Source organism: Palaemon carinicauda, chromosome 8 (genome assembly GCF_036898095.1).
Source record: "Palaemon carinicauda isolate YSFRI2023 chromosome 8, ASM3689809v2, whole genome shotgun sequence".
Lineage (NCBI taxonomy): Eukaryota > Metazoa > Arthropoda > Malacostraca > Decapoda > Palaemonidae > Palaemon > Palaemon carinicauda.
In genome coordinates, this window is record NC_090732.1 from 125,964,237 (window position 1) to 125,991,830 (window position 27,594).

Below are 27,594 nucleotides of genomic sequence, written 5' to 3' on the forward strand. Positions count from 1 at the left end.
TTAAGTTATTTAACATTATAGCATATTTACCAAGTTGTTTGCCTGAGAAAATGCTTATTGCTTTAAACAAAATGAATATACCATCTATTCAAACAACCACTGATGGGAGCATAGCCATCCAAGAGCGGCTTTCATCAGTGAAAATTAAATATTTAGCTTCGACAAATGAATCGGTCTCAGCTTTGACAAAATTCGTTTTAGGCAAGAGACGAAAATGTTATTCGATAAAAGACAATGAATATAGACAAATCTTAGTTAGGCCTACCTAGTGCATCGTGAGCTGAAAAGGCTTGTTTTCCTAGATCCATATACAGTACCATCCTTGATTTTTTCGTTTACTTAAAAAAAAAAAATGATGCATGCTAGCAAATATGTCCGAACAATTAAAAGACAGGTTTTTTTTTTCATCTTGATACACGGTAAAAACAGCAATCCGTTGCTGAGGGACTACTGCCCTAAATTTATTATCGCCCGAATGAGTCGCAAGGAACTCGAAAATTCGAAATTCGTTTAAGGAAAACATCCTTGGCATCAATTCATGACTTTTGATATTTAAAAACCACCAAGAGTGAGTGTGGCCAAAGAGGAAACTAACTTTTGAGTATATTTCAATTTGTGACTCAAATTACAGACGATTTCTCTGAAGCCCCCGACTGAAACCCGAATTTTACCTAGAGATTTCATGGCATAACTACTAAATTTCATATGTAGAAAGGTTTTGGCTGCTATATTTAAACGACTACAAGATTATTGTTTTTGTGAAAAAAAATGAAGAGATTAACATGAAATAACTGAATCAAGTACAGGACAAGTAAAGAACAGCCAGTAAGATGACAGAAGCGTTATGAAAGAGAAGAAAAATTGGTCTTCGGCTGCTATATTGAACAGTAGAATAGCAATAGAAGAACAAATATGGTGTAATATTAACAGGTTTAGGAGTGATTTGAATAGTAGTAAAGGTTTGAAGACCACTCAGGAATGGCAAAGGCAAGGGACATCGACATTGGCCTATCAAGCAGAACAATGCCCTAAAGACTGATCATTATATACATCTGATCAGCACCCAAGCCCCCACTTAATCCAAGCTAGGAACAAGGAGGGTCAGGCAATGGCTGCTGATGATTCAGCAGATAGACATATTAGGCTCTCCCAAATCCCGCCTCAGCTCACGAGGATGGTGGGGTCGCAACGACCAAAGTATCTAATGAGTTTGAGCGGGACTCGAATCCCAGTTTGGCGTTCACCAGTCAAGGACGTTAGCATTTCGGCCACCACAACCCTAAAAGTAACAAAATGAATAGGAAAATTAACTTATTGCCTCTAAAGAAATTTAATCCTAGTGTTGAAGTATATTCCATAAGATGGATATTTTATCAGACGGATACGAGTTCAAGCAACAGAACTGACGTCCTTGTGCAAATTTATAATTCCAATATAAGCAAAAAGTAAAATTCCGCTATTTGCAAAAAGTAAAGCTACTATTCGCAAAAAAGTAGACTATTATTATTTGTAAAGTCTAGCAACTTTGTCAATCCTTTTTTTTTTTCATCGGACTGGTACCGCAACAATGCATAGATCAACTGCTCCAGCCTATGGCCCGAGGAATTCAAGGATTTCGACAGTACTGTACTAGGTAAAAATCAAATCACAGTTACGATAGCATTTTACCTCGTCGACCAGTCTTAATTGGGGTTTGTACGATCGTTTCGTCGAACCGGTTAACGAACCTGCTTGTCGAATGGTTCGAAGAGGTGAAGTCAGCCATAAATGCATAAGTTTGTGGACAATGAAGCCCCGCCCACAAAAGTCAGACGAGAACAGACTTTCTTCGAACTGTTCGACGAGCGTGTTCGACAACCGAATACCCTGTTCACACGTTCGAACATCACTTCAAACACTTGTCTGTCGAACTGCGTTCGACGAACCGTTCAACCGTGTAAACTCGCCTTTAAGCTCTATTTAAATTAAAGTTGGCGGGATTGTAGAATATAAAACAAACCTGTAGAAGGTGAATTTATATGGTATTCAAAATGTTAATTAGAAAGATATTTTTTGATAAGTTAGGCTTCTTCCTGTGTCGATGACATTACTTGATTGAATTTACCCGTTAGCTGTAAATTCATTGTTGGTTTCGATAGTACTGATTTTTAATCAGTACTTTATCTATTATTATTATTATTATTATTATTATTATTATTATTATTATTATTATTATTTCTAGTGTACGCCATCCATCAAAAATTAGTTGAATGTTTATATATATATATATATATATATATATATATATATATATATATATATATATATATATATATATATATATATAATACCTCTGAGATACTACCGCTAGAGAGTTATTGGGTCTTTTGACTGACCAGATAGTGCTACATTGGATCCTCTCTGGTTACGGCTAATTTTCCATTTGCCTACACATACTGTACAACGAATAGTCTGGCCTATTCTTTACCTATTCTTCTCTGTCCTCATTCACCTGACAACACTGAGATTACTAAACAATTCTTCCTCGCTTAAGGGGTTAATTACTGCACTGTAGTTGTTCAGTGGCTACTTTCTTCTTGAAAGTTTAGAAGAGATGCTTTAGCCATGGTAAGCAGCTCTTCCAGAAGGACACTCCAAAATCAAACCATTGTTCTCTAGTCTTGGGTAGTGTCATAGCCTCTGTACCATGGTCTTCCAATATCTTAGGTTAGAGTTCTCTTGCTTGAGGGTACACTTGGGCACACTATTTTATCTTGTTTCTTTTCCTCATGTTGTTGAGATATCTTTATTAATGTTGTTATTGTTCTTTAAATATCTTATTTTAGTTGTTCATTACATCACTTGTAGTTTAAGCATTTCCTTGTTTCCTTTCCTCACTGGGATATTTTTCCCTGTTAAAGCCCTTGTGTGTGTATGTGTCTGTGTCTGTGTGTGCGTGTGTGTGTGTATGTATGTATATATAGTCAGCCACTTGCACTTTATTATATAGGGGAAATTATAATTGTACGTACGGAGCAATTAACTTATGATGGTCTATAAATTGCCAAACTGGGGTTCGAGTCCCGTTCAAACTCGTTAGTTGCTTTTTTTCACTGCAACCTCACCAACCTTGTGAGGTAAGGATGGGGGCTTAGGGGAGCCTATAGGTCTATCTGCTAAGTTATCATCAGCAATTGCCTGGCCCTCCCTGGTCCTAACATGGGTGGAGATGGGGCTTGGGCGCTGATCATAATATATATATGGTCAGTCTCTCGGGTATTACCTTGCTTGCTAGGGCAATGTCACTGTCCCTTGTCTCTGCCCTTCATGAGTGGCCTTTAAACAAGCTATCTCAGAATGGAATATCTTAAAAGAAAAAGCATGGTGATCTTGTGTTTTAGTGTATAACTTCTGTAAAACACAAATGTTTCAAACTGAAAGTAAATATACATTTGTCCTTAATGGAATAGATTTGATGAGCATTTCATCATAATTTTTGTTGATTTCTTTATTTTCTGAAGAATTTTTTGGTGTTAATTTTTTTTTTCTTATCTTCTCTCCAAGATACATGCAGATAATATAACGGTGAAGAGACATGTCTAAAATGAGTCTTACTTCTCTGGAATTCAACCAAATCCCACAACCAAAAGTTCAAGGCAAAATTCTGAGTTTAGCAGTGATGTTGGGAATGTTTTTTTTTTTCAGTATTCAATATAATTTTAGCTTCGTGAAACAGTGAACCAAAATTGGTTTTGTGTGTGTGTATATATTTATATATACGTTTGGTGCATGTATGTATATATATGTGTGTATATACTGTTATGTGTGCCTTCCAAAAAGCAAGATATGAAAATCAAGGAAAATTGTGGAATAGAAACGCGAATGAGGGATATTTAGATGGAAGAAATTATGTGAACAAGTCTCAACTATTTTTCTTCTCTAGATAATCTTAGGAAATCTTTTGTATGTACATGTAAGTGTGTGGGCATTTTCTTCCCTTTAACTGGGCTTCTATCTCTGTCGTTAATATATGATTTATAATTATAAGAATTTAGATCTTAGGACTAATTTTTTATAGGTCTAAACCTTGACTTGAACCTTATAAATGAGAAAGATGGAAGTTGGTGACAGAACTGATAACTATTACAGTCAGCTATATCAAAACGTACCTTAAATAGAATTTTTATTTTTTTTTCCTTTTAATTGATTTAGAATAGAAAATAGCAAATCAATAACAGTAAAAAAAAATAATAGCCAACAGACACTATGTTTTCAGGATTATTGAATATGTATTTACAATATTGACAAGATTAATAAAATATTCAGAGCTCGCCCATTAGTGATAATTTTACACATTCATAAAGTAATACAGGCCTGTAGTTTGAAGTCTTAATGATTTTGGACTTGGATGATTTCGAAATTTGGCAACGAATTCTGAAAGAATTTCCAGAATGAAAATCAAATGTAAAAGATGATGATCAGGAACACAGTTTCAAATGATATTAGATCTTCCAAGATTACCGAGTTTTTCTTTTAAAATTAAGTGTTGTAAAAATGGTAGTACAGTAAATAAATATAAAATATCACAACATATATAAAAAAAGAAGTCTCCACAATAGTAGTCTTAACTCTGCGACGGTTGAAGCAACTCCCTTTCTAAATGCCTGGACTGTTTTCATTAAATACCTTATAGACACGTTTTCTATAAAATTCCAGAATATCCAGGCCGATCTATGGATGTATTAAGGACAGCTGGCAGCGTTGATAGATTTCGAGAAACCACCAGAATCTTGTCTGGAATACGACGACTCCTTTGATTTACAAATCTTTATAATGCTTTTAATCTCAACATTAACATTTAATATTTCTAATAAACCTTTCTCACAGGACCTATAACATAAAATATATGAATTTGATCTACATATAACAACAATAGTGGGCCTAATAACCTCAATCTCAAAGGCCTTAAATCTTTAAACTCCAGCATGATGTTTGCACAATAGACAGAGACTAAAGCAGATCCTATCATAGTTTTAAAGGTTACTCATGACTGGTAAAGGCAAGGGACGGGACAGAGTCCTACTGTAGTTACCAACCCTATATACATATGATCAATGCCCAAGCTCCCTCTCCACTAAAACTAGGACCAAGGAGGAGAGCTGGGAAATGCCTCACAACGGCAGCGAGGTTGCGTACACTATTAAAAATTGTCAGACTTGAGTGGATTCACCAAACAGATTGTAGTCAGTTAAAATTTATCTCTACAAACTAATACTAAAGTTTCAATGATAATTGGGAACAAGATATTATTATTATTATTATTATTGTTATTATTATTATTACTGTGCAGTATTATTATCATTATTACTAGCTAAGCTAAGCCACAACGGTAGTTGGAAAAGTAGGATGTTATAAGCCCCAGGGCTTAGTATAATTTCCTGAATATATTTAGCATTCCAAGATAAGGATACAATGTAAATGAGTCTAATCAGCTTTCTCTCATCTCCAAAGGCATTGGTGTTTGCTGGTGCATTGATAGGCGGTGCGTTGTCGGCTCCAACTTCAAAAGCCACTCCGCCCGAGCTCTTGCTCCAGCCACCAATCAGCAATGTAGCGTCTGTCGACTATATTTCCCGCCATCATGCCCAGGATGAGCTAGGCCAAGTGAACTATGGGTTTTCTCATCCAGGCCAAGCCAAGAACGAGCAACGAGATTTTTCAGGCAACGTCGCAGGTGCTTATAGCTACACCGATGCTGACAACAAGGTCGTCGTTGTTGAATACACTGCAGGGGAAAATGGATTCCAAGTAAGTTGTTAGGGTAAATGTCTTTATTATCCATGGTAAATGTATTGTTAACTGGTCTAAAATAAGTTGAATAATCATGTTAAGTCAGCCGTATTTACCATGTTTCGGTAATTACAATATTTAATTATTGAAGTGTTCACTATCAAAAGTAATTCAATGGATTTTGCCATATAGTAATTTTTTATTTTCTTTAATTTATTGTATTAGTGGTTCATATATTCTCCACGTGGAAAACTTTGGGAACATTACAGAGAGAATGTGAAACTTGCCTTTTCTTAATGTTTACTATATTGTTAAGTCTTATCTTCCTTTTGTCACTTTAACATAAGGCCATGCATGAAATATTATGACATAAATAAAAACATTGTTTCCTACAGGTGAGGAGTAACAACCTTCCTATAGCAGTGTCTGATACACCAGAGGTTCTTGCTGCTAAGCTGCAGTTTGTCGAACAATACAATGCTGCTGCTTTAGCTGCTGCTGCTGCTCAGGATGAAGATAAAAATATTCCTGTGGGGGATTCCAGTCCTAGTAACACAGCCATTCCAGTTCAAGTGAGCTCAATTCCTGTCAGAGATACACCGGAGGTCATTGCTGCAAAGTTACAGTTTGTTGAGGCTTACAATACTGCAGCTCTTGCTGCGGCTAATGCTCCTGATGACCCTGCTATACCATCCAAGAATACAGAATTCAAATCAAAGGCATCCACATATCCTAACCCTACAAAGGATACCCAAGAAGTTATCGCTGCAAAATTGCAGTTTGTTGAGGCATATAATGCAGCTGCTCTTGCTGCTACCAAAACAGCTGAAAATCCTCAGGCAAACAATTCTCAAAAGATTACTATTGTATATGGCCTTCCTGTGGTGCAGGACACACCAGAGGTTTTGGCAGCTAAACTTAAGTTTGTTGAGGATTACAATGCAGCTGCCATATCTGCTGCATTAGCCCCTGATGATAAGTCACATGAAGTGGCAACAAACTTAGCATTTAGTACCACTGAGGAACCCTCAGAAGAACCTGTCACAGAGCTAGGCGTAATAGGCGAGCAAACCCTTGAAACTACTCTTTCACCAAGATCTGAGGATAAGGACCCTGAGCCTACAACTCTTTTCCCAGTTCAGAAAGAAAAGGGCAAAGAAACCACAAAAAAAATATACCAGCTCACACCAATAAAGGTTGGGGGTTTCTTAGATGAAAAACATGAAGAATTGCATGATAAATCTAGTGTTGCAGTAGAAAGTAAACCAGCAACTGATTTTTCATTATACAAATATTCGTATTCAAACTCTGGAGTAAATGTTCCTCAAGGTAATTGAACTTTTTGTTTCTGTCAATTTTATATTTCCTATCTGTTAGATTAGCTAACATTTACATTATTGAAAGTATAAGGGATTCCGTTTCTCAGACAAATTAAAATAAGCCAATGGCATTTTTATTTTTAGACTAATGATCCATGAAATTCAGTAGCCCTTTTGTTATAGTTATTGTATTACAAAACCAAAAAGTGAATTATCTTAAGTAATTTATGAAAATTTGTTTCTTCCCATTTTATTATTACTAATTTTTTCTGTTAGGATGTAAGGCATACGATTTCTTCATGGTCAAAATTAACGCAGTGAAAGGGTTTACTACAAATAACCTGTGTAAAGGGGTAATGGATTAAATTTCACAGTTAATATGTTTTTATAAGCACAAATAAGGTAACAATGGGAAAAATTATGAACTTTTTTATTGTTTCAGCCCATTCGTACGGTGTGGGTGTGACCCAGAAACCCGTGATTGTCAATGCTCCAATTGCCAAGACATCGGTGTTACCTAATCCCGTGTCTCTTCCAAGTTCTGGTGATCAAACCATTGCAGTCCCTGTGACCCAAATAAATCGCCATCATTCCCAAGATGAAACAGGCCAGGTCAACTATGGTTATTCATACCCTGGTCAAGCTCAAAATGAAGTTAGAGATGCCAGTGGAAATGTTGAAGGAGTTTACACATACGTGGATGAGGAAAACAAAGTGATTCGTGTTGAATACACAGCAGGGAAAGATGGATTTAACGTATGTTACAAAATAAAATTTCCATGACATCTCATGTTAGTCTACGGTGAATGTACTAGCTAGATTATTGATAATTGGGTAGATAAATAGACAGGTAGAGATTTCCATTACAGTAAATGAATAGATAATTTAGTCATTCAGTTCATTATCTTACAGAATAAACGGAAGTATTTTTGAATCAAATGCTTTCTCACTAGCTTGCAATGAGACCATGAATAGTTTAAAGTAGCACTGCTCATCTAAATAAGATGTGTTGCCTATGCCTCTGCCTGAAGAGAAGTATTGAGATTTTCATACATGAGTTTATATCTTTTCAGGTGAAGAGCAATAATTTGCCAATAGCTGCTCAAGACACCCCAGAAGTTTTAGCTGCAAAGTTGCAGTTTGTGGAAGCTTATAATACTGCAGCCATTGCTGCAGCAAATGCTCCAGATGATCCCGTTAAGTCTGAAGATAGCACTTCTGTACCTTTCATTCAACCAAATGCTGTAAAAGACACTCCGGAAGTTGTTGCCGCCAAACTACAGTTTGCAGAAGTGTACAATGCTGCTGCTCTTGCTGCTGCAAATGCGCCTGATGATCCAGTAGAATTTAACGCTCCACAATATGATACAGAGGCACCATTTGTTGATCCTTATCCCATAAGAGACACTCCGGAGGTTATTGGTGCCAAACTTCAATTTGTAGAAAATTACAATGCTGCTGCCCTTTCTGCAGCAGGAGCTACAAATGAAGCAGGGAAGGAAGATATTCCAAAAGCTAGACTTGATTATACTTTCCACCACCCTGTCAAAGATACTCCAGAGGTTATAGCAATTAAATTAGCGTTTATTGAAGCCTACAAAGCATTAGAATTGGCAGATGCCATAGCTCCAGATGATGAAATACAAAAAGATGAAACTAAAGAAGGTATGCCATTTTTTTTTTTTACTGAAATAGGTAGTGTCTTCATGTATTGCTAAATGTTGAAGGTAATGTCTGAGTGCCAGCAAAATTTTGTAGACCATAAGAAGTCATTTAAATTACTTTTCCTTTTATAAGTATCCTAAAGGAAGCTCCATTGGATAAGGATAATCTACTTGAGCATCAGTGAATAACTTGTGTACACCGGATGTCAAAATTAAAAAATTTTAGACATATTTCATCACAAGCCGATATTCGTGTATCTCATTTTACCAATTAAATGCATTGTTTTCAAACACATTTAAAACATTTCAAGGGAATGCATTACCTCCAAATTCACCAAGACTCATAATCTCAGGCAGCTTGCTGTATAATTTTGTGGATATACAGTTCATAAAACATCAAATGTAAAGCTACTATCTTGATATTTAAAATATTTAGATATTAAGTCAATTAAGTCAAGCTTTGATTGTAGGATTTATTTTCAATCCTAAGTACATACATACATATACCAAGGCACTTCCCCCAATTTTAGGGGGGAGCCGACATCAACAAATGAAACAAAAACAAAAAAGGGGACCTCTACTCTCTACGTTCCTCCCAGCCTAACAAGGGACTCAACCGAGTTCAGCTGGTACTGCTAGGGTGCCACAGCCCACCCTCCCCCGTTATCCACCACAGATGAAGCTTCATAATACTGAATCTCCTACTGCTGCTACCTCCGCGGTCATCTAAGGCATCGGAGGAAGCAGCAGGGCCTACCGGAACTGCGTCACAATCGCTCGCCATTCATTCCTATTTCTAGCACGCTCTCTTGCCTCTCTCACATCTATCCTCCTATCACCCAGAGCTTCCTTCACTCCATCCATCCACCCAAACCTTGGCCTTCCTCTTGTAGTTCTCCCATCAACTCTTGCATTCATCACCTTCTTCAGCAGACAGCCATTTTCCATTCTCTCAACATGGCCAAACCACCTCAACACATTCATATCCACTCTAGCTGCTAACTCATTTCTTACACCCGTTCTCACTCTCACCACTTCGTTCTTAACCCTATCTACTCGAGATACACCAGCCATACTCCTTAGACACTTCATCTCAAATGCATTCAATTTCTGTCTCTCCATCACTTTCATTCCCCACAACTCCGATCCATACATCACAGTTGGTACAATCACTTTCTCATATAGAACTCTCTTTACATTCATGCCCAACCCTCTATTTTTTACTACTCCCTTAACTGCCCCCAACACTTTGCAACCTTCATTCACTCTCTGACGTACATCTGCTTCCACTCCACCATTTGCTGCAACAACAGACCCCAAGTACTTAAACTGATCCACCTCCTCAAGTAACTCTCCATTCAACATGACATTCAACCTTGCACCACCTTCCCTTCTCGTACATCTCATAACCTTACTCTTACCCACATTAACTCTCAACTTCCTTCTCTCACACACACTTCCAAATTCTGTCACTAATCGGCCAAGCTTCTCTTCTGTGTCTGCAATCAGTACAGTATCATCCGCAAACAACAACTTATTTACCTCCCATTCATGGTCATTCTCGTCTACCAGTTTTAATCCTCGTCCAAGCTCTCGAGCATTCACCTCTCTCACCACTCCATCAACATACAAGTTAAACAACCACGGCGACATCACACATCCCTGTCTCAGCCCCACTCTCACCGGAAACCAATCACTCACTTCATTTCCTATCCTAACACATGCTTTACTATCTTTTTAGAAACTTTTCACTGCTTGCAACAACCTTCCACCAACTATATAACCTCATCACATTCCACATCGCTTCCCTATCAACTCTATCATACGCTTTCTCCAGATCCATAAACGCAACATACACCTCCTTTCCTTTTGCTAAATATTTCTCGCATATCCTAAGTAAACTAAGGAAATTTCCTGGAGTAAATTATTCTTAAGGTCCCTCAAAATACTTTCATGAATTCACATCTGATACATTTATTGGCCAGTTCTCTAAAACATGACCTGGCTGTTCCTGTCAATTCATCCAGAAAAGCAAACTTTTTATTATAAATTTTATTGTGATTTTACATTAAATCAGTGAATACTTTTGAAGAGAGCACAGAAGATAGAGCATGACATATTGTTCCTTTAATAATTTTTAAAAATTTACTGATATGTATAAAAGTTTTTGATTCACTTGTTACTATCTGCATTATAATTTCAGCTCGAACATACACTGCAGCACAACCAGTTCTTGCCACAGGAGAATCTGTTGACATTCCAGCTGTTATACCCACTTCTCTGCAAGTTCCTTCAGTTGATGTCCCTGCCACCTATGTTTCCCGGCATCATGCACAAGATGAGCATGGCCAGGTTAACTATGGCTTTTCTCATCCAGGTCAAGCAAAGAATGAAGTGCGAGATGCTAATGGCCACGTCGCAGGAGCCTACAGTTATGTTAACTCGGATGATCAAGTTATCCGCGTCAGGTACACAGCTGGAGAGGATGGTTTTCAGGTAAAAATAAACTGCATAAAAAATTCTTAATCTCTTGGCTTATCTCATTAGGCTATGCTGAGTGTAGGAACAAAGGTGAATAATGCATAGGTGATGCTAATATTTTCATAATAGTATGAGACCTATTGGGAATTGAAAGCAAGGTAAATGTTCAGAATTTTTCCTTTTATATTAATTTATTATTTGTTTTTAACTCTTCCACACAGTTCTTACATTGTTGTTATTTAAATTTTTATCCTATACATGTTAATATATATGCTTTACTTATAGTGTTCTCCATCAATCCTTTTATTCTAGGCATAGAAACAGCAGGTATCTAATGCCATGATACATTATCTACTCTAGACTTGCATAAGCATAAATTGCAATGCCAAACTTAATACAAATCATTATAATGCTGTACTATTACTTTGAATCTTGAAGATAAGGAAAGTATTGCAAGATGATGATAAAGTAAAATTTATAATTTACATAAGAAGGAAGCAGGATAGTGTACAAGGTAAAAGGTCAGTTTTGAAAAGTAGTAATTGCTGTTCTAGCCTACTATTTGCAATTTCTTTGAACTTATAATTATTTTGTTTATTTTAACAGGTAGTGAGCAACAATCTCCCAATAGCACCCATTGATACTCCAGAGGTACTGGCTGCAAAGCTACAGTTTGTTGAAGCTTACAATGCAGCTTCTCTTGCAGCAGCTGAAGCCCCTGATGATGTTGAATCTGAAAGTTCTATCTCCAGTGGTGATGCCTTTGTTGTGCCATCTCCAGTCAAGGACACACCAGAAGTCCTTGCTGCGAAACTTCAGTTTGTTGAAGCTTACAACGCAGCTGCTCTTGCAGCGGCTGAAGCCCCAGATGATGTTGAATCTGAAAGTTCTATCTCCAGTGTTGGTACAGTTGTTGTGCCTTCTCCAGTCAAGGATACGCCAGAGGTCCTTGCTGCAAAACTAAAGTTTGTTGAAGCCTACAATGCAGCTGCTCTTGCTGCTGCTAATGCTCCAGATGACCCTAGTGATGTGTATCCTGTGGATGTAAAATCAGTAGATCCTAACCCAGTTAAAGACAACCCTGAGGTTACTGAAGACACCCCAGACCTAACTGCAAATACTGTAATTGCTCCTCAGCCTGTGAAAGATACACCTGAGGTTATTGCTGCTAAAATAGCATTTGTAGAAGCATATAACAAAGCTGCACTAGCAGCAGCATTAGCCCCAGATGACGATGTCACGTATGACACAGCGGAGGAACCTAGTGAATATGAGACTGTAACTGTTCTTGGAGAAAGGAGCACGGAAGAGTCTGTAGGAGATACAGTTGCAGATAAAAATAATTCTGAGAACTTGGTTGCTATTGATCTCCCTGAAGTATCTCAGCCACTTGATAATTTGGTCAAGACTTCTCAAATTGTAGAACCTGTTGTTCCCAGAACATCAGTGGAGTACCAGTCTTTCCTGGGACCTTTTGCAAGGTACGCAGGCTACCTTCCTGGAGCAGATGGGACTGCTCCTACAATGTACACATATTCCATTCCTCATGGGTTGTATGGACTTCACCCATCAACGACATCCGTGAAAGGGTTCCCATTCTCTGTACACTTCGTACCTACCCAATTCGTTCAGCAAGATCCAGTTCAAACTAACAACCATGTTACAATATATTCCCCATCGCACGCTTACTAGATTTCAGAGAGTTATTCTGTTATTTTTATTACAAGATTTGTGAAATACTGCACAGGTAAGTGTTATTTGCCAAATAATTAAAGCTAATCAGTATGAAGTTGTGATCTGGAATAAAAGATGAAATCTAAAGTATCATAGCTTTTGATAATCATTTAAGAATAAAATGAACAAGGAAATTAAACCAAAACCCTTTCATCTTTTTCTTGTTTGGTATTGCCAGTCTCTTGCTTGCAACTTTTTTTTGAGATAGTTACTATTAATTACTGTAGTTTTTACTTATTTATTTTTATTTTTTTTCATCCTGTTGCTTATGCATCATGTAAATCATTCCATTTCATGTCTGCAGATATATTAGATTATTTTTAAAATATAGGTTTAGATATTTCTAGAATTCTAAAAATTATGTATAAAAACATACTAACCTTTATTCTATATAGTTTGATTTCCACCTCCTAGTAAAGTAAAGAAATTGAGACGCCGTTATATTGACACCTAAGGACAGCATGTATAATCACAGCTATTCCCTGTAAAATTGCAAGATCTGAACTCCAACGCACCAAGTTTGCCCATAAACAAGGTCTATAGATTAATCTACAGTATAGACCTTGGCTACGAGCATGATCTAAAGCATATTCCTCGAATCTGTGCAACAAAGTTCTTTGTTCCTGATTTGTTGTGGAGTATGAAAGGCTTTTACTGCGTATAGAGATTTTCTTTGCACCTTTTTTTCTCTTGATGGCCTCTCAGCCATTTTGAGAGATCTTTGACATTTTAAGTGGTCACAATTGTATAAAGGGATTGAGGCTGTTATTTTCTTAAATGAAATTGATTGGCATATTTCTTAGTGTTGGTTTTATAACCAAGTCAAAGAAGATTGTAGACATGCTTATTTAGAGAAACAGGAGGCTTATCATCTTTGGAAAATTAATAGATCAGATTTAACTTGGAATAACTATACATGGCTAAAAGCTGTTGCTCGGAGAGTTTATGATTCAAACAAATAGGAATACAATTTGACCATGAAAGAAACCCTTTCTGATACAACTTGGTAACATGAATGGAAGGGTAACTCCCTATCTGTAATCTTGAATCTTGTGTAGATTTAACAGCTCATCCATGGCTTTGTCGCTCACTGTCCAAAGAAAACGAAACCCTTTTGATTAATGTATTTGGCAGTAAAATACAGCACGGAAAGCAGATTAATGATAAACTCAATTTTCTTCATACCTTTTTTTCATGAAGCTGAACTAACTAGCTTAACTTTTCAGTCCCATGAAATCAAAACGTTTTTACTGGACATTGATGCTTATGGAGATGTACAGTAGACCCAAATGATATTTGTTCCTACATGAATACAAACCTAAGTCTTTTAATAGGAGGTTGATTCAAGCACAGCTGGAACTCAGCAGTTAAAACTTATAAGGTGTCGTCAGTAGCCGATAGTTACCCGCCCCTCTGGCCGATACAATAAACACTCACTTCAATTCCTGCCACCGACTACTGACGTGCTATCAGCTTCTTTTTACACATTTTCCTCTTTCCTCATACACCTGACAACACTAGGATAACCAAAAAATTCTTTTTCACTCTAGAAGTTAGCTACTGCACTGTAATTTTTCAGCGGCTACTTTGGACTAAGGATAGAAGAGAGACTCGTTTTGGTAAGCAGCTCTTTTAGAAGGACACTCCAAAATCAAACAATTGTTCTCTAGTCTAAGGTATTGGCATAGCCTTTGTAGCCTACCATGATCTTCCCTGTCTTGTTTAATGGTAGAGTCAGGCACACTATTTCCTCATTTCCTTTTCTCACTGAGCTGTTTTCTGTGTTGGAACCCTTGGAATTATGGTACAGTATCCTGTTTTTTCAACTATGGTTGTAGCTTAGCTAGTAATAATAATACTAGATGCTCGTATGTTCTTAAGAAAGCGCCGTCTAATCTGTTCCTGATCGCGCGCTCCGCCATCTCACCTGTTCGCAATCATACGCTGCATCTGATCCCACACACACTTCACCTCAGCTGTTCGCAATTGAACATAACTATGGGTGCGCCACCTCACCTGTTCACCTTCGCACACCTCTACAGAAACAACACCTCACCTGTTCACCTTCGCACACCTCTGCAGAAACAACACCTCACCTGTTCACCATCGCACACCTCTACGGAAACACAACCTCACCTGCTTGCCATCAATCATGCACCATCTCACTTTCTTGCAAGAGTGTGTTTCTATGTAAGTATCACTTCACCTACTCACAAGGGCACTCCCCTACTGGGGTGCTACCCGACCTGTTTCCACTAGTACTCTCATTTATTTTGGTCTTATTGCGGGGGATGCACCTATCTGTTCGCTCTTATCGATCTGACTTAGAGCACTCGCATGCTCGTCATGCTCGTGCACTCCTGTCTATTCATGCACAAGTGTGCTTACCTGTTGACACGTGATCGGATCTTGATGAGTGCACTCTATTCAACATGCAATCTCTAGATCGGGAACTCTCTGCTGTTCACAAACGCCCTTCTAGAAAGCTATACTCATCTAATAAGAGCTCACATAAGCCTTCTAGTAAGGATAGACGCTTGATAATTCCTTGTTCGCCAGTGTATTGTGTGAGGCGAGGGAATACTTACACAGAACTTAACTTCCTCGAAGATACATATTAGTATGTGATACAAGTGCTTACTCCCCCCTATCTATCTGTCCCTTCTCATAAAAATGAGCGTCCACATTACAGGTAGGAGTAAGGGCCTCACCCCTATCGTCCCTTCATGCCTATCTTCTAGCTTTCAGGAGAGTGAGTGAAAAGATGTGTAGCAAGGGTTGGGGAACAGACATCAGTACACATTGTTTGTCAACTGTCATTGGTCTCATACCAAATGAGATTTCCTCAACCGAATGCTTCTGCTACTGTACATTTGAAGAGGAAAATATCTAAATAGGTCCGACCAATATAGTTACGTGACTTCGACGATCTCGGAGTACGTGAGGGTGGTACATACAGAGATTATACACAATGCCAAATGGCTCGTATCAAGAGTGTACCCAGAGTTGAGCGGTGTGGGACACGACACCAGTGCTTATGCACCTGTTGCTAGCTCTTGGCCTCATACAAAACCAAGTTTTGGTTTTCTCAGTAATAAAGAAAGGTCCCTACCCATCTCCTAGACTGGAGTTGAATAGGAATGACTTGAGAGTAGCACCGTCGACGTCTCAAAAGCTTACTGATTCTGGGAAGCCATTTTGTAAGTGAAGGGGTCAGAATCGAAGAGGGGAAGGGAGGGGAATGAAGGGACAAATTACAGTATTCAAAGATTATCCCTTTAAGGTTATTAATACCTACAATTATGTGAAAAGAAAGCGAGTGAGGTAACAGAAGGTATTCTACGTCTGGACAAGGGGTCAAGTGTTACCAGATCAAATATAGATGAGAAGAACTTGGTATGTAAGAATACTTATGGCCAATAGTACTTAACAGCACAAGTCTCTTATTAAGGGACGAAGATGTGTATTCATGTAGGAATAAATCTAAAATTTTAAGAGCAATTTGAATTTTTCCTAGATACACAAACCTGGGTTCTTCAATTTAACTTCCTGAAAATCTCAGACACAATCAAAGTGACTGTCAGTATACTGGCAAGAGGGGCAGAACTTACCCGCCACTGGCTGGTGCCTACCGGCTACTGATGAGTTCCAACTGTGCTAGAATCTATCTCCTATTAAAGGATTCAGGTTTAGATAGGAAAATTACAAATTACCCTTAAAATTTGTTATGATTTCCCAGTTTATTATAAGAAAGATGATTTCATAGTTCCTAAGTTATGCTATTTTCTGCTAGTTCGCAAAAAGTTTTGTACTACAGTAGTTGGAGAATTGGTAATGTTATTCCACTATGTAAAGGTTTTTGCAGTAGCTGTAACCCTGATGATTACCACGCAATTTCCATAACTTCCATATCATCTAAAGTTTTTGACATTTTTTTGTAAAACATTTGGCTCTGTAAGCTGGAGATAATCATCAGTTCCTTAGATTGCATTTTGGCTGTCGCAGAGGTCTTAGGGCATATGATACTCTTCTTATAATGTCCAGTGCTGTCAGTTTGTATAATTTGCCTTGATTTTATTGCTTCCTTTGACCATGTTTATCAACCGTCAATAGCTAGAAGGAGGTGGGTTTTTTGTAGTACCATTTATCAAATTTTCAAGTAAATGATTGCAAAGACTAGTGTTCTGAGCCCAATACTTTTCATAGAATATATATGCATGATATGTGGTTTAGCTAGAAAACAGGCTAGTTACATACTGGTATGTAGATGATGGTACTCTCTTTACATCAATTTTGAACTGGAATGTAGACTTGTATATGGTGAATCCTTTCATATAGATTAGCTGAAATTAGCGCATGGTATAAATTATGGGGAATGAAGTTTAACCATAACAAAACTAAAAGTATGATTGTAAGTAAGTCAAGGACAGCGGCTTCTCACCATCCAGCTCTTTTAACTACAATATAGTACTGTCTCTTGATTTACGAGTAACTGAATACAGTACGTGCAAATTGGTAAACAAAGCTTACAAATTTAAATTGGTTTACAAGCATTGAATCTGTCTGCAATCAAATATCCCAGTACTGTATGTACATTTTTTTTGCGGACAGTTACTTACGAGATTAGCATGCGATGGGCAGAAAGCAGTCATGTGAAGCCCATATACCAACCCCGCAGAATTCACATGATTTTTACACCAGTTTGTTTGGTCTTAGCTTGCATCACCCCCTCCACTGCCCCTTTACTCAGAACTTGCCTGTTTCACTCTCTGAGTAGCACTCTTACCATTATCATAATTTTAAAGTAATTATGAAAGCATCTTTAGAACTGTTCTTTGTAGAGATGTGACCATGTGTAATTTATCAATCTGTGACCACTATTGTTCACTGTCTAGTTAGCAATAGTACGGTACTGTACAGTATTACTATTATTAATAGTTAAGCTACAACCCTAGTTGGAAAAACAGTATGCTATAAGCCCAAGGGATCCAACAAGGATAATATCCCAGTGAGGAAAGTAGATAAGGAAATTATTTAATTATATGAGTACTGTACTGTAGTAATGAATAAATAATATGAAATATCTTAAGATCAGTACCCAGGTTATGTCGGCCTATTCAGCAGCTGTTAGAAGGTGTAAGAGCACTGTATGGAAATGTAAAGTTTTACCTATGAGATCCTTCAATTTCTTGAATAGGGGTAACTGAGATCATATTTTAATATCTGACCCACTTTGGTGTCGACCAGGTTTCCTCTCTAGAGAAGAGTGGACTTGCCCAGTTCTGTTGAATGGATGCCTCAGGCAGCTGATCAGAATTGTAGTGAATCTGAGGAGGCAGAGTCAGAGTCATCACTTTCGCAGATCCTGTCCTTGATTAGAACAGTTATCGGTCTAAGTGAAGCCCCCAGATCTCCGATTAAGGGAAGGAAGGCTGCAATAGGTTGTGCCATGCTCCCTAGGGTTTGAGGTAACGATTGTAAGTCCCTTGGTCAGAGCTAGCCAAGGAAGCATTTAACAAGGTCGACGTGCAGGTTTCAACTCGTAAGGACTCCCTAAAGGCAGCCATTCTTTTGAGATTCTGCCGCCAGCTTTTTTTGGACAGAAACATTATGAAGTGATGTGGGATTCTCATTCATTTCTTGTCCCTCTAGACCCTGTGGTCTCTACCCTGGCTTCATCTATGTCAGTTGAAAGGCAGACAGCTCGAGAAATCTCAAACAGCCTCAAAGGCCTCGAACATGGGAGCCGCAATAATGTCGACTGTTTAGAGGGCATCCTGGTTGTACCACTGCTCTAGTACAATGGGATATTTAGCCTCTAATGAAGAACTCTTAGAGACAGAGAAGAAGAAGCAGTTTATGAACCTCATTCTGTATGGGGCTGATTTGTTAGAATTTTTGGTTCACCAGGTGGCTAATTAGCGGGCCAACCGGATTCTGAAGTGAGACAAGGTGGTCTAAGTTTGTGAGGCAAGTGGTTACGTGCTGAACCTCAGAAATTTGTCACTTAAAGAGCCTCCCTGTTTTCCTTGGTGCAGTTAGAGCTGACAGATGAAAAGTGGAGGAAATCTAATCAAGATTCACTTCACCGAACAGTATCTTTGAGTATGTCTCAACTTTCCTCCTCGAATAACTGTTCTGTGTCATCTCCCCCTCCTAGACAAACTTCTGGAGTGATCTCAGAGCTGTCCCATCAACACCTCTGAAGCCTACTGATTCTGGTCAGCCATTTTGTCAGCAAACGGGTCAGAACCATAATTTTCAAGGAAAAGGTAGATGTGGCTCTCATTCACACTAGGTCTGGATATTCCTCCATTCAACCACCCCAGTGAAGGGATGCCTGGCAGAGAATTTATTGAGTTGGTAATTCCATGGGACAGAGCACTGAACGGTGGACGTTCTTTGTTTTGGATACTGCCTCGAGTTTAACAACTCTCCCCTTCTTCTCATTTCAGCTCTGATGACGTGGTCCTTTTATTACCCATAAATTATTATTGTTATTATTATTATTACCTGATAAGCTGCAACCCCAGTTGGAAAAAGAGGATTCTATAAGTCCAAGGGCCCCAGTAGGGAAAATGGCTCAGTGAGGAAAAGAAGCAAGGAAAATTGAAATAGTTATAGAATGGTAACGTTAAAATAAATATTTCCTATATAAACTATAAAAACTTTAACAAAACAAGAGGAAGAGAAATTAGATAGAATAGTGTTCCCGAGAGCTGGCAATACCCAAGACTAGAGAACAATGGTTTGAATTTGGAGTGTCCTCCTAGAAGAGGTGTTTACCATAGCTAAAGAGTCTCTTCTACCCTTACCAAGAGGAAAGTAGTCACTGAAAAATTACTGTGAAGATGAACTGTTTGGTAATCTGTGTTATCAGTTGTATGAGTAGAGAGTAGAATATGTAAAGAATATGTCAAACTATTCGGTGTATGTGTAGGCAAAGGGAAAGTGAACAGTAACCAGAGAGAAGGATCCAATGCAGTACTGTCTGGCCAGTCAAATGACCCCTTAACACTCTAGTGGTAGTATCTCAATGGGTGGCTGGTTCCCTGGCCAACCTACTACCAACATGAATGGAATAGACCTTACTTTCTGTTCAGAGGTGCAAACTATGCTGCAAAAGTCATTCTAGAAAAGATCCGGGACAGATTTCTGTGCTTCTTTAGCTGTCTATTTTTGGTCAAAAAGGACTCCGGGGGTGGGGGATGGTTGGAGACCTGTAATAGACCTAGGGGGTGGGGGTGATTGGAGACCCATAATAGACCTCTAAGCCTTGAACAGTTCATCCACCAGACTTGTTTCAGGATGGAGACCTCTAGCATGGTTAGATACGCAGTGAGGAATAAAGACTTTATTTCCTTCAATCTCAGTGATGCATACTGTATTTCCACATACCCATAATTTATTCTTCAAGAAAGTATCTACATTTTGTCCTAGGGAGCAAAGTTTTTTCAGTTCAAAGTTCTTTACTTTAGACTGTCCATTCCCCCCAGGTATTCATTCAAGTGTATACGTTGGAGTCAGCTTGGCCTCATGCCATTAGAATTCGTCTGATCCAGTATCTAGACGACTAATTCTGATGGACTCCGAGTCCCAACTTTGCAGTCATCAGGACAAACTTCTCTCATTTTGTCATGATCTGGGGATTATGAGGATCTAGAGAAGTCCAAGCTTTCTCCCAAGCAAAGAATGATATACCTAGGCAAGGGAAAGTTTATCCATCCCAAGAGAGAGTACTCTAATTAAGGAAGAGCTCATCCTTTCCGTCATCTGGCACAGATACTTTCATAACAATGGCAACAGTTGCTAAGTCACTTGATAACGTCAGACACAGCCACAGTGATTGAGGATGCGTTCCAGCTTCCCTGGGACAGCCTCTACTCCTATAACATTCTGCCTTTTTGTCTTCATCGAAGGATGATAAAGAAGGTATTTTCATCCCAAAAATTAAAGTTGACTCAATACCTCCGAAATAGCCTCAAGCAGAGTGATATCCGGACCTTCTGCCTCTACTGCTGTAGAACAGTAGAGGTTCTAAGAGAGCTTCCCCTATGGCACAACCTGCTCCATCCATCCACTCCACCTGCAGAAGTTCCACAACTCTGTGGAATCCTTATCACTTCACAGGTGGAGGTTATCCAGCACCTCTTCTGAGAGAGGGGATTTTCACGCAAGACAGTGGGAGACGTCTCGATACCTTAGAAAATTTTCCACAGACATTTACCAGGCAAAGTGGGCCATCTTTTATGGTTAGTTCCTTGTGCAGAGTACTCAACTTGGATCCTCTAATTTGCTAGTAGCAGATTTTCTAGCCTAACTATGATAGGAAAGAAACTTCAGTCTGAATGGTAAAATTGTATCTTTCAACCTTGAGCCAGGTACTGAGACTGAGAGGAGTGAATATTCCCTTTCCGTGGGAATTATCTACTTATTCTGCAGTTAGAGAGTGATCCTACTGTTATACAGCCAATTAGCAGGCAGGACGCTGAGCAATGTGCTCGGATTGATCGTGTCTCCTATACCAGCCAATACATGTAGTATGTGGGTTGGCCAGGGCACCAGCCACGTGTTGAGATACTACCGCTAGAGAGTTATGGAGTTCTTCGACTGGCCAGACAGTACTACAATGGATCCTTCTCTCTGGTTACAGTTCACTTTCCCTTTGCCTACACATACACCGAATAGTCTGGCCTATTCTTTACAGATTCTCGTTTTTCCTCAGACAACACTGAGATTACCAAACAATTCTTCTCCAACCAAGTGGTTAACTGCTGCACTGTAATTGTTCAGTGGTTACTTTCCTCTTGATAAGGGAAGAAGACTTTAGCTATGGTAAGCAGCTCTTCTAGGAGAAAGACACTCCAAAATCAAACCATTGTTCTCTAGTCATGGGTAGTGCCATAGCCTCTGTAATATGGTCTTCCACTGTCTTGGGTTAGAGATCTCTCGCTTGAGGGTATACTTAGGCAAACTATTCTATCTTATTTCTCTTCCTCCTGTTTTGTTGAGTTTTTATAGCTTATATAGGAAATATTAATTTTAATTTTGTTACCTGTTTCCTTGCCTTACTGGGTTATTTTCCCTGTCGGGTGCCCTGGGCTTATAGCATCCTGCATTTCCAACTAGGGTTGTAGCTTAGCAAGTAATAATGATAATAATGATAATAATAATAATAATAATAATAATAATAATAGTGTGCTATGTACAAAATCATCTGGGCAAACTAAGACACATTCCAGGTTTCATCCTCCATACAGATGCGCGATTCTTTGTATCACTGCTCATTTTCTTTTGATATATTTTATTTGATGTATCATACAGTCAGCTCTCAATCTTTGCAGGGTTTAGGTAACAGAGACCAACGAAAATATTGAAAAACTGTATAATATTGGTGCACTAGGATCAGTGAACTCGTAACTCCCCAATGCTAACATGTGGTCGATTGATACCGTAAATAACGCACAACATTGTTTTCACGTGATCCTCTAACTGTGCTATAGTTTTTATTACAGTAAATGTACATTACTGTACAAATTCCTATTTATCGCCCTTTACATAATAAACTACTAAATCATCTATAACTACATAAATTACTGTACTTCTTAATATCCTTCTATTCTCTTCACAATCTCATATCCTTAAAATTTAATTACTGTATTTGATTTTAATATTTTAGGTTTAATGTTACAGTGCAGTATATGATAAAGTTTTTTGTAATTTTCACTTTACTATGATTTCTCTACCTTTCTCATTAAATTAAAATTTGATTTATTATGACTTCAATTTACTTACATTGTGACTGTATCTAATGTATTTCAGCTTATTTCTTTTTAATAATATTTGATTCCTTCCTGTATAATAAATTACAAGCATTTTAGCTTGAATAACTAGAATGAAAAACCAAGAATTTAGTTCACATTGTTTAATATCGTATAACATTTCATCTTCTTTTCCTTTCTATTCACATTTTAATTTGTCTACTTTTATTCCTTATAGGCTTCCTTTTCTTATTGTGTACTACCCGTTCCCTTTTTTTATTCCTTATTTCAGTATTTCCCGTGATATTTAATATGTGCTGTATGAAATTTTATTTAATACAGTCAGCCCTCGATATTCACGAGTTCTATCTGCATATTTTGTCATTTGCGGTAAAGCGAAGTGTATAACCTATTAAATAAAAAATCACCTAATTGCAGTTTTGCAATGTCTTTCGCCTGATGTTTTCAAACCGACCATACTCCTTTGCACCCAGCCTTCTTTGTGCTGTTTTCCTCTCCGCACAGCCTAGCACCCCATCTCTCGCTGACTCGGCGTCACTTAAGCATTGGCTTCCCTCGTGTGCACATTTCCAGCTTGAGTCCTCTTGTGCAAGCATCACTTTGCCTTGATATACAGTACTCCGTCAACATCATTGCTCCCAAGAGAAGAGTTGCTTCAACACCTGAAGGGTTAGCTAAATGGCAGATCATAACTCTTGAAGAGAAGGTTAAAGCCCTTTATAAGTGCAAGGAAGGGATGAAGTCTGCAACCATAGGAAGACTTTTATGCATTCATTAACAAAAGTACCGTGTCTTCGTTCTGCCGTGGCTGCCAGTGTCCAATGCAGTGCTTACGCTGTAATGAGGGTGAGAGAAAACGGCATGATCCAAATGGAAAATGTCCCATTTCTGTGGATTGAGGATCAGCATTGCAAGGAAATAGTGGTCGACTTGCTAATCATCCAGAAAAAAGCCAAGTCTCTGCTCTGCCATTTTAGCCAGGATGAAGCTGAGACATTCACCAATCAAAATGCCAGATTCCTCCATAAGCCTTTCTAAGCCAGCAAAGGCTGGTTTGACAAGTTAAAAATGGGGTTTTGCTTTGAAGAATGTGGAAATTACTGGGGGAGTTGGCCTCTGCGGATCACGAGGCAGCGAAAGCTTTCCAGACGAGCTTCAGAATATCATCGTGAAGGAGGGGTACAAGCCCGAATAAGTTTGGAATATGGATGAAACAAATAAGTTTATGTATATTTATGTAAAATTCTTATTCTTGTTTATGTCAATTGTTGAAATGTTATATACATTTCACTTTCAAATTAAAGTGCAATTGAAACGTAAACTTTCAATTATATAGTTTTGTAATTTGGATAAGCATGTGTGGACATTTATTGATTTAAAGTACAGTACTGTATTTTAATTACTGATATTGCAGTGTACAGTCCTAGTGTATATATGGGTAATGTAAATTTTAATTAGAGTACTTACCATCCATGTAGAAATTCAACAGAAAATTTATAACAAATATTTTTATTGCAGTGTCTTACCGAACAATTATACAGCTGTAGGTTCCCTACGAATGGCAGACAATAGATTCAAAACTACCGCGGTGGCGCCGCCATCGCTGATGTAGGTGACGTCATCTCCCTCCACTCGAATGAGCTATAGGTACAACTGTCCAGGTAACATCAATTCATTCTCTGAAGGCTTCTGGTGAACATCGGTGGTCGGTGCAGACTTTTTCTTCATTTGTTGGGAAGTATTATCTCTCCAATATCGGTGAAGTATTCAACTCCGTGTTTGCAGGATTGAAGCTGAATTTCTTTTCTGCAATTTTGTGGTCTTACCATCATGTCGACCTCTGGTCCTTCAGTAGTTAGGTGTTGCACCGGAGTGTGCAAAGCTAGCTTGGTTAAATTCATTTATGTTTCACACAAGTGCATTAAGTGTAGGGGTTGTGAGTGCTCTAGAGAATCTACTTGTGATGAATACAAGGATTGGAGTGAACAACAGTGGAAAGTTTTTGTTTCTCACTCGGGGGAAGATAATTAAGGATAGGAAGAGGAAGGCAGCTCTCAGAGCTTAAAGTAAGACTAGTTTAGCTTCTTCAGCTTCTTCTATCGAAGCTCCTGCTCCTTTTCCTTCTCCTTCTCTTATTATGTCTTCGATCTTGAGTCGTCCTACTCCTGCTCCTGTAACTCCTTTGCCAACTTCCCATGGAGTTTCTCCTGACACCATTGCCAGCCTCGAGTCTAAATTTGTAAAGAAATTTGATGTACAGTATTAGCTAATACGGTGATGCAGTTAAGTTTATCTGTAAAGTCTTTCATAGGAAAGACTTCGAGTAAAGTGAAAAGTGTCAGTGCAGTGCAATCTGAGCGGATGGCTGTTTGTCCCGATAGTTTTCCTAGACGAAGGTCACTGTCCTGCTCCCCCGCCTCGGGGAGAAGACATACCGGAGGTCCAAGAGAGACTATCGGGGTTTGCCCACAGACAGTCGCTTCCTCCGTCAATCCTGTGGTGCGACAGCAGGATTCGACTAAACACCATTGAAAAAGGTGTGTAGTTAGGTAATCAGTTATCGACAGAGTCGAGTGATTTGTCGCCGGTTAGACGTCGTAAGTGGTGTGATTCTTCAGTCTCACGTCCATTGAAGAGACGTTCGACTGAAGAGGTGCTATCTCCGCCCCCTGTGAAGAGGTACAGAGAAGTAGATATCTCTCGCCCATCGTGTAGTGTAGCTACATGGATTTCGCCTCGTATTCTTACGACAGCGACATTTGCCTTCGACTCGGTTGTGGAGCGATCGATTCTGAGTTCGTCGAGATCTTCGACTTATCAAGTTGTTGAAACTTTTCCTTCGACTTTGCATGCTACAGATAATTCGACTGGCGCGAGACCTCTGGTGGTGATCGTGTCGAAATCCACGACCCCAGTTGCTTCGACTTCAACTCAAGAAGACGAGAATTTAATTCTGTTACGTGGACAGTTGCAAGAGCTGATGAGCTGGATGAAAGAAAACAATGTATGAAGAATAATGAGTCAAATCAAGAACCGTCTCTGTGGCCTATCTCTTCGGATGACGAGGAGGACTTAGAGCGGACTTTATCCCTCTCTCGTGTTATTCGAAACTTTTACGCTACCTTCTCGACATGTACCTGGATTACTTCGTAGCAGCCGCTCCCAGCTGCTTCCATCTTCCTGATGAGAAGGAAGAATTTTGATCCTCTTCTCCCGAAGCTCGTTCTTTCCAAGGCTGCTAAACATTCTCTTTGTGATATAGAAGATTGGTTGAAGGTCAAGAGAGAACTCGGGAAAACAACTTTCGCCTATCCTCTGTCGAAGCTTATTAAGAAGGGGTATAGGTTCTACGTAACTGGAGAAGTCCCCTCTATGGTAGGTTCGGCCTCCTCCCAGGGGGACTTCTCTGGCTTGGTGGATGCAACTAGAAGGTCCGTATTTGCAGCAGCTAAAATATTCTTTAACTGTACATCGCCTGAGTTGGACCATTTGGTAAAGAATATTTTCAAGATTTTAAAAATGATGAGTTTCTTGGACTAGACAATCGGAGCCCTCTCTATGAAAATAGAGGATTGCTCCACTCTTTAGGAAGACCTGGCATCGGACTGGCTTGGGGTTTTGTCATGTGCCGACAAATCAGTTCGGGATGGTTGCGATGAGCTCGGCTCTCTCTTTGCATTCGGGATTCTCAACAAAAGAAAGCTCTGGTGTTCTTTTGTTTCGAAAGGAGTCGCTTCGCCTCAGAAGTCCGCACTTTTGTTTTCTCCTCTCGACAAGGATCATCTGTTTCCTGAAGAAATAGCGGCCAAGATTCTGTCCGCATCGGAAAAGAAGTCTACTAATGACTTGCTTGCCCAGTCTTCTAAGCGGGTTAAACCCTCAACTGTGACGACTATCGCCTCGGAATCACCCTTGCAGATGAAACCCTTTAGAGGGGGTAGGTCTAGACCGTTCGTCAGGCCTCAATCGAATTTACGACACCCAACTAAGTCCTCAACCAAACTCGACACAAAACATCCAAATGATTTTTCAATCCTTCATGCTCTGATAGGGTGCAGATTGAGCCTATTTTGGGAGGAATGGAATCGCAGAGGGGCAGAGCCCTGGGTGACCTAAATTCTCCGGTTCAGTTACTCCATTCCTTTCAAAGACCTCTATCCAATGTTCCCATCACATTACCCGCCTGCTCTTCAGGCTCGGAGAAGTTTGTAGCCTTAAGCCGAGAAAGAGATTCTCGTGCAGAAGGCTGTCATAGAGGAGATAAGCGACAGACCATCCCTGGAGTTTTACAACCGTCTGTTCGTAATCCCCAAGTCATCGGGGGGCTGGAGGCCCGTACTGGATGTAAGCGCATTGAATTTGTTCGTCCAGAAGACCAAATTCAATATGAAAACGACTCGTTCAGTGTTGGAATCCTTTCGTCAAGGGGACTGGATGGTATTCCTGGATAAGCAAGACGCATACTTCTACATTCTAATTCACCAGGACTCCAGGAAATACCTTCGGTTTGTGTTCATGGGCAAGACCTACCAGTTTCGAGCTCTTTGCTTCAGCCTCTCGACAGCACTGCAGGAATTTACGCGAGCGTTGACTCCTCTGGGAAAGTGGTTACACCTGGTCAGGTTATGCTGATCCCTCGATTTGTTCAAGGGAAAATGAACGCGTTGGCAGACGGACTAAGTCGCCTTCTCCAAGTACTGCCATTAGAATGGATATGTGGCGCGCAAGACCATATTGGCGCGCACAACCAACTTGGTGCGCACGAACAACTAGGCGCACTCAATCAGTTGAAGTGCGCGAACAACTCTTATGACAGGGTTTTTTTAACTAGTTGCGCAGTGTTCA

The 27,594-nt window shown here is 39.2% G+C and overlaps 1 protein-coding gene across 2 annotated transcripts in view; it reads left to right on the forward strand.

Annotated features, from left to right (window-relative positions):
- Nucleotides 1–13,299, forward strand: part of LOC137645889 (uncharacterized) — a 20,526-nt gene extending 7,227 nt beyond the window's left edge. The window contains exons 2-7 of one of the 2 annotated variants that reach the window (XM_068378917.1): nt 5,491–5,787; nt 6,165–7,098; nt 7,531–7,844; nt 8,162–8,753; nt 10,950–11,248; nt 11,840–13,299. In XM_068378917.1, coding sequence (XP_068235018.1) covers nt 5,491–5,787; nt 6,165–7,098; nt 7,531–7,844; nt 8,162–8,753; nt 10,950–11,248; nt 11,840–12,925 — 3,522 coding nt within the window. In that variant the 3' untranslated portion in view covers nt 12,926–13,299. The remainder of the gene's footprint in view (nt 1–5,490; nt 5,788–6,164; nt 7,099–7,530; nt 7,845–8,161; nt 8,754–10,949; nt 11,249–11,839) is intronic. The other variant, XM_068378918.1, reaches the window with a different exon arrangement.
- Nucleotides 13,300–27,594: the final 14,295 nt, after the last annotated feature.